This window comes from Anoplophora glabripennis, unplaced genomic scaffold (genome assembly GCF_000390285.2).
Source record: "Anoplophora glabripennis isolate ALB-LARVAE unplaced genomic scaffold, Agla_2.0 scaffold113, whole genome shotgun sequence".
In the NCBI taxonomy this organism is placed as follows: Eukaryota; Metazoa; Arthropoda; class Insecta; order Coleoptera; family Cerambycidae; genus Anoplophora; species Anoplophora glabripennis.
The window spans coordinates 215,033-227,344 of NW_019416240.1; the positions used below are offsets into that span (position 1 = coordinate 215,033).

Below are 12,312 nucleotides of genomic sequence, written 5' to 3' on the forward strand. Positions count from 1 at the left end.
TTTGAAATACAGTACGTACAGTACATTTTAATAAATTAAATCAATTATTACATGCACTTTTAGGACTTATACATGATTTGGAAAAGATACTATACATTCAGACGCGGATAAAACAGAAAAATAAGATTTTTTTCATATGACCCATGTTATTTTTTGTTTTGAGATACAGGATACCAAAGATCATTTTTTAAATCAAATTCTAGTCATATATTTTTCAAAAAAAACAGTGTATTGAAATTTGTTACAGGTGAGTTTTGAAAGTGCCAAATACGTAAATGTAGTTAATTTTTGACTATTTGTGTCATTATATCACACATTGTAAAATTTCATTTTGCACAAAAAAGGCACCGAAAAACAATTGACTGGTCCCAAAGTCAATCAATTCCGGAATACCTATACAGGTTGTGTGTGGATTGAGCAAACCAATTAAGATCACTTTAGAAAATATTTGCAGACGACAAAACAATAGACGATACGGCCATAGTCCATTGAAAAATATCTGTTTTTTTCATGTTCCTTGATAAGAATCTACAACGTTTTAAACCTGATTAATAATTAAAGAAACATAAAGGAAGGTATAAATCGCGGCTAATCGGCGATATCTCACAGCCACCTTGTGTCAACGATAAACAGCTGCGCCATACCGACACCCAAGGTAAAATCGTTAACTGTCAAACCCCCGGCCAACTTAGATATCCCTTCTGGGTAAACGGAGATCAGTGCAAGCACAAGCATTGTTATCGACCTGCCGTTATTGTGAAGGCGTTACACGAAAACGACTCCTACCTGTGCCACGTTTTCTCACATCGGGTACGAAATGTCAACTGGCTTGACGTGAAAATATAACGGGTGTCGCATTGCGATCGGCGCCCATTAAAAGTGAAAGTGGCTGAAAATTGCAGGCAGTATGCACAGAGTAAATATCACGTCGGGTAAGAATGAGACGGTCGCGATACATAATGGACGATATTAGATGATGAAGCGATATCGTTTTATTCTGTCTGAAAAACACGGCCGCTACATGTGATCGGAGGTTGTAATTATTAGGAGAGCGTGGCCTCCACATGAGAGCAGAACAGAAAGAGCCGAAACTGTTAGAAAAAGCGGATCCCTCTCTTGGTTTTGTAGTGTCCCATTGTAAGTTTTTTATGGGCAAGTAGCTTCAGGGTCAGCAACTCTGAGCAGCGTATCCGCCTCATATAAGTGAAAAAATATGAAAAATTACAAATTCTTGCTGTATAATTTTAATAGTTGAATTTATTCAATATAAAGGGGATTTTTCGCGAACATGTACAATTGTATTTTATCAAAGAAAACAATTCCAGTGATAACGATAACAGAGAATCATCAGTTCATTAATCCTTTTATTAATGTTTTATCTGTAATCAAAATCTAATCGGTACTGCATATTTTCCTGATATTCCTGATATTTCCAGGCAAATTTGAAAAATTGAGTTTATTCGGTATTCAGACAAAATAAAAATTATTTAACCACTTTTTTCCACAATTGCAAGTAAAATAAATCTTGGCCAAAGGGCTTCGTAAATAGAGACAACTGGATTAAAAAAAAACATTGAAAATTAAAGAAATTCCCTTATAAATTCAGATCTATGCAATTCCCTGATAATTCCTGGTTTTCCCGATTTTCCTTGCAGCGTGTATTGTGATAGTTTCTAGGGTAGTATTTTCATCACTTTTAAAAGTAAATAAGCAAGTCTTTATTAAAAAAAATATTTTGTTGCACCGGCGACAACCGCGAACTGAAACCACGGTGGTCCGAATTATTCCAACCTAAAAATAGCCGGCAGATCGAAATAGCCGCGTCAATGCACAGGAATGCAGGTCCGCATAAACAAAATGTCGGCCGATCGACAATGGCGGCCGTGATAGCGACGGCACTTGTTTCTGTCAGGAGGGACGTAACCCGAGCCGCAACTACTACCGTTTTTATCGGCCGGCGAATACCAACAAACAAATTCGCATCGCGCGCCGCGTGCAGATATCCATCCGCTGATCTCGTTCTGGCTGTCGTTGCGTGCGTACACCTTTAGCCAAACATTCGATACGGGATGGGAAGCGGGTCAGGCAGGCAACAAACGGTCTCCTGCGGCGACAGGGGCGCCGCTAGGGAGTCCCGGTTTAATTTTTCGGCTATTAGCACGTCCAGGAGTCCTTCCTCATAATACATACAATTCAACATCGGATTTTTAGGGAATCAGGCACCGTTTTTTGGTTACACTGCAACACAAATACACCATACAATGATTAGGTGACGATATTCCCGTAAAGTAACATCAGACCGCTTGGCACATGACGTCACGTGGAGAGTAATATAAGCGGTTTATTAATAAAGTTTATGCTAATAGTTTCGGGTTACGTATCTAATAAATAAAAAATGGTTTTAATTTTCCCTTCTGAATAACAACGTAATTCGATCATTGTTGTGCAGTTTTTCCAAAATCTTCCTTGGATTTGGAGATATTATTAAATTGTATCCATCCGAGTTTTCCATCTAATGTTTCTGATATCTGAGCAACACGATACACAATTATTTGAGAGACAAATATCCGAACAGAAAATAATTTATCTATAAACTTTAATTAGAAGTTTTAATCGTTATCTCACTCGTTACCAAATATATCGTCAATACAAGTGATAAAACAAAATTTCGCACTGATAGAGAGCTCTTTAAACTTTAAAAAACCTTGAAGTAATCCTCAAAAGAGAAATTTATTTGGTAAACATTCCTTGATTTGTTTATTTGCACAGCACTTTACGATAAACTTTGAGGACATAGTAATGAGATAAGAGATAAATTGTTGTTTTTGTGGCGTTACAATCTACTGTTAGTTCGAAAATAAAAAAAATAAGTATGGTTGGAACAAATAAGTAGCTGGTAATATATGTTTGACATACACAAATGTCTATATCTAGAACTTCCCTTTATTGAATAAAAAAGATAACAGTTATTTATTATCATAACAGTTCAACAACTTTAATATTTGGAATAAACGAGTTGAAAAATTGACAACATATACAATTACAAATTTCTTCCAACAACTAAATAAAATAAAACAAAATCTACTTACATCCGTACCAACAGCACTAGATTCTTTAGACTCTTTGGGGACACTCACCTGAAAAAAAAAAAAAAACATCCAATTAAAACGAGTTTTAATAACGTAAATGTGAAGGTAATACTAGAACAACTATTATTATTGCGCTACTTGTTTCTATTTTAATTATTGCATGCGTCAAGGATTCATTTATTTTTTACGCAACTGGTAAAAAAAAACTAGAGAAACTATGGAACCAAAAGGAACCGAATTTTTTCAGCACACCAAGCGGAATGTTCTTTTCAATGAGCATTTTTTCATGTTCTTAACGAATGAAAAATAATCGTTAACGTATTATTAATTTTTATATTTATACTTAGTCCGTCTTCACTTTCTACTAAATCTAATAAAGAACTACATTTTCAAGTGATGACTTTTAGATGTAGATGAAAGATTGTCATAAAATATCGAATGCAGGATGTTAACCTTATATAATCATGTAGTGAAAATATTAGAAATCTCCTAGAGGTTGTTAATTAATAATGAATTAAAAATTGACGCGCAAAATAAACGTTTTAAATAGGCATTTTCTGCAGGCAAATTCATGACGTCATTTAGTGCGATCGATAATCGAGAAGATGAATGACAGAGACACGACGACTCGACAGCATGAGCATGGTAAATAGCAAGAGTCTAGAAACAGACAAATTTTCGTATGCGCGTTTTTTCAGATTAGAACAGAATTGTGGACTAGACGACATACGACGAGGAGATGAGTTCTGTTCTCGCACTAAATGATGTCACAATACCTCGCACAATACGTTCTTGGTCACGTGACACAATTTAAATGTTGACTTAATTTTAACCATCTATATCTAATTAGTTTACAGCTTCAACGAAATTCAATTATTTACCACTAATATCACAGCCTTACTTTTTTTTCATATTATTTTTAACAGAGTATGATATTCCCCTGTATTTTGGCCCGCTGAAGTCAATGAAGCCATCAGAAATGCTCTATCGCATCAGGATTCTTCCATAACCTCAAAAAATAGCTCACAATCAATGGAAATCTCGATTTTTTGTTAAAATAGTTTAAATAAAAGTACACAGACGTGTTGATAGGGCACTTTTTTTTCTCTAAAATGCCTCCTAGTGGAGTTACAAAACCATTTTTAATCAATTTTGTACAGTATTAAAATGCCTACTCCTCAAGGATGCATTTTAGCAAAAAAAGTGTAAGAATAAAAAGTTTTTATTTTGGCCCAATATTAGTTCAATTATTTACTAAAATATATACCGGGTTTGATATTCGCGGCCTCATATCTCTTTTATTTTAACAAATAGCTATAACAAACCCTATATATTTTTAAATCGTCGCTGAAACTCTATCAAATGACATTATTAGATCGTCTCCATGGTAACATATGTCAAAATTGTTATAGTCAACTGTTTTTGTTCAAATGGCACACTATATATTTTTTTATCAATTCTGGAAGAAATTTTTTTTTCTGCGTGCAGCTATGTAAGGAAGTCTATAGTTTCATTAGAAATATTGCTAGAAAAACAGCAAATAAGATGAAGCTTCGTAGCTTTATTCTGAAAAATGATAGCCAGTTGCGGAAACAAGTTATTTTGACGTTTCTAAATAATGATTTGTCAAAATAATTGACATTTTGTCAATTCTATTGACAAATACCTATTCTATCTATGAAACTAATTATAACATGAATACTTACAGTAACCAAGAAAAACTAGATATGATTTTAATTTATGGAGAGGGCCGAAAGAACGCTAAAGCTGCCAGGTATTTATACCAACATCGTTTTCCGCAGAGACAACTTCCATCAGATAAAATTTTCGGAAAGTTAGCCAAGAATTTGGCGGCAGATGGAAGTTTTCAAAAGAAAAGAAGAGTGTTTAAACCCAGAAGGGCAACAGATGAAGAACATTAGATAAATATGTTAAATGGCCTTCTAGATCTCCAGATCTCACACCTATAGATTTCTTTCATTGACCTTACCTAAGTGATATTGACGACCTTAAAAACAGAATAAGAGTAGAATGTCGGAGATTAAATGAAGAAACACTAGAATGTGTTTGTAGAGAGGGAGTGATAAACCGAGTTATTCTGTGTTTGGAAGCAAATGGAAGTCATTTTGAACATTTCAAATGTTTTAAATTGTTATATTATTATCGTATTAAAAATAAAATATGTTACTTTAAACAATATAGTAACTTGTTTCCGCAACTGGCTATCATTTTTCAGAATAAAGCTACGAAGCTTCATCTTATTTGCTGTTTTTCTAGCAATATTTCTAATGAAACTATAGACTTTCTTACATAGCTGAACGCAGAAAAAAAAATTCTTCCAGAATTGATAAAAAAATATATAGTGTGCCATTTGAACAAAAACAGCTGACTATAGCAATTTTGACAATTTTATGTTACCATAGAGACGATCCAATAATGTCATTTGATAGAGTTTCAGCGGCGATTTAAAAATATATAGGGTTTGTAATAGCTATTTGTTAAAATAAGAGATACAGAGCCGCGAATACCAAACTGAATCACCCGGTATATATAGCAGTATTGGTTAATTTTTCATCTTCAGACAGAAATGTCAGTGCCTCCTGGATTTTTCTAAGCAAAAAGTTAATAAATTTGAACCTTTAAGTCTATATAAAAAATTTATCCTCGTTATGTAATTAATTGTTGTCCTGCTCAAGGTCACAATTATTTGACCACATAAAACCTATTTATAACAAAGGGTTATGGTTTACTGATTTGTATTGGTCCATTTAAGAATTTTTACGAGCACATGAGGTGTGTAGAAGGTTTTACAAAACGTTTAATGAATTTGTCAGTTTAGGAATTCAGAAAAAATTAAAAAAATAATTTACAAGACTTAAAAATATACTTTTCCCGAATTCACGAACGGGATTTGCGATATTCACTTCCTTTGTTAAAAACTTAAAAGTGTAACTTAACCACATTTTTTGTTATGGTACATTTCTTTTGTCGCAAAAAATTTGTAGATTCTTTATCGTTGTTTATTTCAATATTTTTTTTTATTCCAAAAATGTTTCAATGTACAATTTACATTCATTTAAAAAAAAAGTTTGTACATGTCACTAAACTACTTCTCCAAAGACCAACGTCTACGGTTTATTAAAGTACAACCTTCATTTTGTTTCAAAGTTCTTTCGTGATTCTAACTAGCTCCGCCCCAACTTTTCTCGATAAGTCGAAACGACCTATAACCGATTCCCGAGACAATGCCTCGAAACGATCCGTACATATATACTCCACGGCACAAGAAACTCGACGGAACCTACGGGCAAGGGGAGGGAAGAGGAGGCAGAGAGGTGTGTGTGTGTGTGTGGTATTCATCCTTCCACATTCCTTGCTCTTCGGATGGCTTCTGGGCGTCGGCTGCCGGTCGATCCGTGTGGAAGAGGGGTACGGGGAAGCGCGGGGGACGCGAGTGATGTATCTTCCGATTCTCATTACCTAATATGGAATGCATTTGCTGCTATTGTGGAGTAGATGTCGTTGCCTTCACGCAAACACGAGCCCGGGGTCAATGAGAGAATTTTTATTAAAAAAAATGAGCGAATATTCGAATGGTTCTGGTCGAGTTCCGATATATTCATCTAATGAGAACAAAATGGTTAAATATGTAATTAACACCACAGTTTTCTAAAATATAAGTGAAAATCTACTGAAAAAATTGTATAGAACCAAAAGTGTTGTTCTTTTAAATAAATCTTGCTCAAAATAATGACAGATAACAGTTCATACAATATATAAGTTTAAAATTAGAGGAACAAATTTAATACGGTACGAAACATTCCAAACATCGTGTATATTTTTCTTTTGGAGATCAGAATATGTTATCATCAGTTCCAGTTGATCACCATGTATAATTATCAACAATTAAACCATTGATATTCACATGCTTTTTATTATGTCCTACTTTCCTTCACGATTGTACCCTACCTTCTCATATGCAGCTGTATAAAGAAAATCATCAATGTAATTCAAAACTGAGTTAAAAGGTGTAAAAAATGCAAGACAAACAATTTTTTTCGTTGCCTGTTTCATCAGATTTGTTACAACACAACATTTATGTCCTTGAAGACATTTTTTCTATCAGCCAACAGAGACAAATATAATTTGCAGACAGAAAAATCCACTAACTAGTTACCACTTTCCATATAAGGCCAAACCACTGGCTATATCGATACCCCTTGATGCTCTGAACTTGCAGTCGTTTGTTAATCGACAAAACAAGTCCTTGGAGGACAACCTATCCCATTAATCCCACTAGAAGTAAAAGGTCCTTATATGTTAGAGCTCTTCGTTAAAAATACACTTGTGAACTGAAATTATGAAGTATAGGAATTACTCAATAGGTATTTCAATTCGTGAAAATGGATTTTAAATAGTGCTGCACCATATCTTGCACTTAAGAATGACAAATATATTCATGGCTTTCACATACAGACTATTTTTTTTTAAATTAATATGAATNTAAGGCCAAACCACTGGCTATATCGATACCCCTTGATGCTCTGAACTTGCAGTCGTTTGTTAATCGACAAAACAAGTCCTTGGAGGACAACCTATCCCACTAATCCCACTATAAGTAAAAGATCCTTATATGTTAGAGCTCTTCGTTAAAAATACACTTGTGAACAGAAATTATGAAGTATAGGAATTACTCAATAGGTATTTCAATTCGTGAATATGGATTTTAAATAGTGCTGCACCATATCTTGCACCTAAGAAGGAAAAATATATTCATGGCTTTCACATGCAGACTATTTTTTTTTGTTTAAATTAATATGAATCAAGACATTTGCCCTCTTATCCAATATTAATGATTCGAAAATTAAACAACAACAAAATTTAGATAAAAATAAAGACAATTAACAGCAATTAACATAAAAATTGCATTCGATACACCTACTTTTCCGTTAGACCTGGGAGGCCTGTACAAATTCTATGAACGTCGACCTCAGTTATACAAAAATCGTAAAAAAAACGTTTGAAATAACGTAAGAAACAACTATATAGGTATACTGACCGTACAACAAAAATGGCCAGACCAACTACACGCTTGCACATTTTTCTGAATTCCAGATACGAGACCCCTATCTCTGTCTCTCTCTGGCCGGCGACGTGGCGAAACTTTAACACCACCCATCCACACGAAGTGAGCTCTGGCCGCCGAGCCGTATCAGATTTAAAATTTTGCGCGGAACTGTACTTTCCCAGTATATAACTGCAAATAGAAACACTGTAACAGGTTGTGACTATTGATTTCTTGTCCCCGGATGATGCTGAACTCAGGCGAAGGTTTGTATGTAATTACCGAGCTCCACGTTTAGAAGGCAACGATCCAACAACCGCCCAACCTAACATCTAACTGTACCGTCCCGATCGAACTGCGTCGCAAGAATTTTTCCTCACAGCACAATGGTTTGTGGAGAAGTCGTACTTGAAAAAACTTACGAGAAAATTTTACCGATTTGAGAATAACGCAAGGCCCCTGAGAATTGTGCAGAAAATCATTAAGTATCTTAAACTACGACAGAGAGTTCTATCCACAAAGGTTTGTTTCTATTACAGCCTCTATTTGTCAGTAAGCGATTAAATTTTTTTCATAAATTTCAGTTTTGCTCTAAATTAATAATATTCAGTCTGAATCTACAAGGCAACGTTTTTTAACAAAATCACACTGACACTAGAATTAGTTTGGTTTAAAAATCGTTGGAAATTTTTTCACATTCCTATTGAATCCAATTAACAAACAAGGACAAAGCAATGTTGTCAAGTGAATGACACTATTTTGTAAGATTAGTGATATACACCACAGTGTAATAGAAATCAGTGAGAACAAACACTTTCTTATAAATAGGTTCTAAGGAGTCGAAGAATTGTGAGCAAGTCACTCATATCGAAAGGGAGATTTTCTCAGAAGAGCAGAAACTATAGATGTAAACACCATCACTGATGGAATATAAGATATAACCTACAAAACATATCATTGCTATTTTAGTGTAACTTAACCACATTTTTTGTTATGGTACATTTCTTTTGTCGCAAAAAAATTGTAGATTCTTTATCGTTGTTTATTTCAATATTTTTTTTTATTCCAAAAATGTTTCAATGTACAATTTACATTCATTTAAAAAAAAAGTTTGTACATGTCACTAAACTACTTCTCCAAAGACCAACGTCTACGGTTTATTAAAGTACAACCTTCATTTTNATTTTTTCACATTCCTATTGAATCCAATTAACAAACAAGGACAAAGCAATGTTGTCAAGTGAATGACACTATTTTGTAAGATTAGTGATATACACCACAGTGTAATAGAAATCAGTGAGAACAAACACTTTCTTATAAATAGGTTCTAAGGAGTCGAAGAATTGTGAGCAAGTCACTCATATCGAAAGGGAGATTTTCTCAGAAGAGCAGAAACTATAGATGTAAACACCATCACTGATGGAATATAAGATATAACCTACAAAACATATCATTGCTATTTTCTATTTACTGGTATATGTACCTACTGATACAAAATGACCTACTCTGACTAGAGTTGCCAGATCTCCGGGTTTTGATGGTACATCTTCGGGCTCCGGGTTTCCCACATTTCCTGATTCCGTCCTTTTACATACATAAATACTAATACATTTTCCGTTGATGTACCTAGTATTCTAAAACAAATATTTTTCGAAATAATCTAACCTTTAGTTCTGTAAACAAACAGCCACCACGCCACCAAAACTTTAAGAAGTCACGAGCTAACATGCCTATAACCTTGACTGGATTTTAAAAGTATTAAAGTACCAATTGGCCACATCCCATTCATATTTGAGGCCTATCAACGAAAGTGACCAAAACATAACATTCAAATTAAGATTCAATAAAATAATTTATGAACTAAGTCCACGGTGGATCAACAATGCCTTCGTGCCATTGAAAATCGCCCCCAAAAAACTGGGTCACCACCAAGCGGCTCAGTTTCGACGAGCGCAAAGTCGAAGGCACGACAACTAGATCGAGCGCAAAGCAGAAACGTATGCCGCCAAGGTCTCGGCGGACGCGAGGGAGCGCAAAAACGCGCTGGAGAGAGAGTGAAACGAATAGAAGGCTGTGAACGATCGCGAGAATCCGCGATATCAAAGCCGGCCGTGGTCTGTGTTGTTGCGAGAACGAGCCGCTTCCACTTGTCTCGGGGCAATCCGGCGGCGTTGCCACATGCGCCGCCCGTAGATGTGCGACCGTTTCGGCGCGGACACGTGACAGTCCGTGCGATTCCAGGCGAGGATAGGTCGGCGGCGAACGTGCCGAGTTAAATTTATACCCACCGCAATTAATCGGATAATATGAAATGTTGGAGTTACTGTTTCTGTCGATCATACACGGGCATAAAATATTAAAAAATTCCAATTATTTGCAGTATTTATACTTCTAAAAAGATCCAGATTGATTAAAATGTTTGGAGATCGCAGCCTGTGCCTGTCTCTGTCAATACTACAGATTTGTATATGATAAAGATGGTGTTAGAAACAGGCTGCGTTCCCCAAACGCTTCAATCATTCTGGATCTCTCGGTATTAGTGTTAATAGGTACAAAATAACAATGGAGGGTAAATAAAACAATGTAAATCTAACTTACATGTAGCGGAAATAATTTAGGTTATTATCAAAATGCTCCTATAACTCACACCTTAAATTTAAAATAAATATTGTCAAGTACTAACATGTTAAGCGCAAAGTAAAAATAATATTATATATATAATATAAGATATCCAGTAACGTCAAAGTTTGCATACATTTTCAGGTACGTGAAAAATCGACTAAATAACGTTTGATTAGATTGGATCATGTTAGAGTTGCGTGGAGGGTCCGAAAATCAACAGGCTTTCCAATCCAGAACCAAAAATAACGCCCACTTTCGAATTTTCCGTCAAAGCTGCGAAGTCGCCCAAATCCACAGAGGCCAGATGTCGGCAGCCGATGCGAACACAACAGGATTTGACGGAGACTGAGATCGAACGTCAACTGTGGTATTGTAACAATAAGTAACCAAGACAACGTTCTTGGCCTGATCTCTATAATAAATGAATAGTGATTTGATAGTATGGGTCTGAGTGAAATAGAATTACGTCCCATAAGTGCTAATCCACAGACAAACCCACTAAGGCGCTATAAATGTATTTACCTATACGAGTATATAAGAGAAGTAACAGAAAAAGAATTGTAATTGAAAACATTTATTACATCATTAATATAACCCACTGTTGGTGTATTTTATAACTGCACTACATGGTAAAACTATACTACAATATACAAAAGAATATCTAAATTCTAAAATACCAGAAAACAATAAACACAAGTTTCACACCCAACCATAACAAAAACATTGCTGCAAATGACTCACTCAGCAAACGACCCTTATATCATTGAACACTCACATGGATTACCACAGATACCCCAGTAACAGAAGTTGTTGATAAAAGCTCATACTGTATTATCCACAATTTACAATCAGCGCCCTCGCAACAATACAATGAACTAACCTGAGACCCATTCCATATTTTGCATATGCTCCGTAGCTGGTTGGTTTTCGTAAAAGATCGCGTTGTGTCGTGCTTGTTTCCGACACAATTTGAGTTTGTAATTAAATTCGTAGAATCAAATGTGCATAAGCAATTTAACAGAACTTTTTAAAGCAGTAATGGCAATTCACACCCTGATACACGTCGGTGGGTACTCCTCCATGCGACTCAAGCTTAATAATACCAAATAATAAAGGAGATGGTAAGTGCACGGAAAATGAAATAAATTCAGGGTGAGGAATTATTTTGCGACTAATCAAATAGTGAGTAGCTTTCCGTTCCGCCTATTCAATAAGGACGCCACCTCTTAGCGTACTATCAAACTGATGTCTATCGCCTTAGCTCTCTTCCCAAAATGTGTTGCTGTTAGAGGTGTTTCAAAATCTTATGAGATTTGACCTTCATATGCGCAGAAACATAATTCCGACCGTCGCCTAAATTATTCTACATCCTAAAAACATTACACCTATTATTCACAGTCTCTCTCGAGCTCTAGCGTAAACAAGCCTTTGATCCGATTACAAATATCATAATAAAATGCCCTATTCTTTATTATTTTAATTTAAACAATAAAAATATATATAACGAACGTTCGCCAGTTGACTTTATTGATGCCC

The 12,312-nt window shown here is 35.2% G+C and overlaps 1 protein-coding gene across 7 annotated transcripts in view; it reads right to left on the reverse strand.

The window, feature by feature from the left end:
- Positions 1-12,312, reverse strand: part of LOC108905970 (serine/threonine-protein kinase tousled-like 2) — a 206,045-nt gene that overhangs the window by 65,212 nt on the left and 128,521 nt on the right. For 3 of the 7 annotated variants that reach the window (XM_023455858.1, XM_018709070.2, XM_018709071.2), the window contains one exon: positions 3,090-3,137. The exons of the other annotated variants lie outside the window; for them this stretch is intronic. In XM_023455858.1, coding sequence (XP_023311626.1) covers positions 3,090-3,137 — 48 coding nt within the window. The remainder of the gene's footprint in view (positions 1-3,089; positions 3,138-12,312) is intronic. 7 annotated transcript variants of the gene reach the window in all.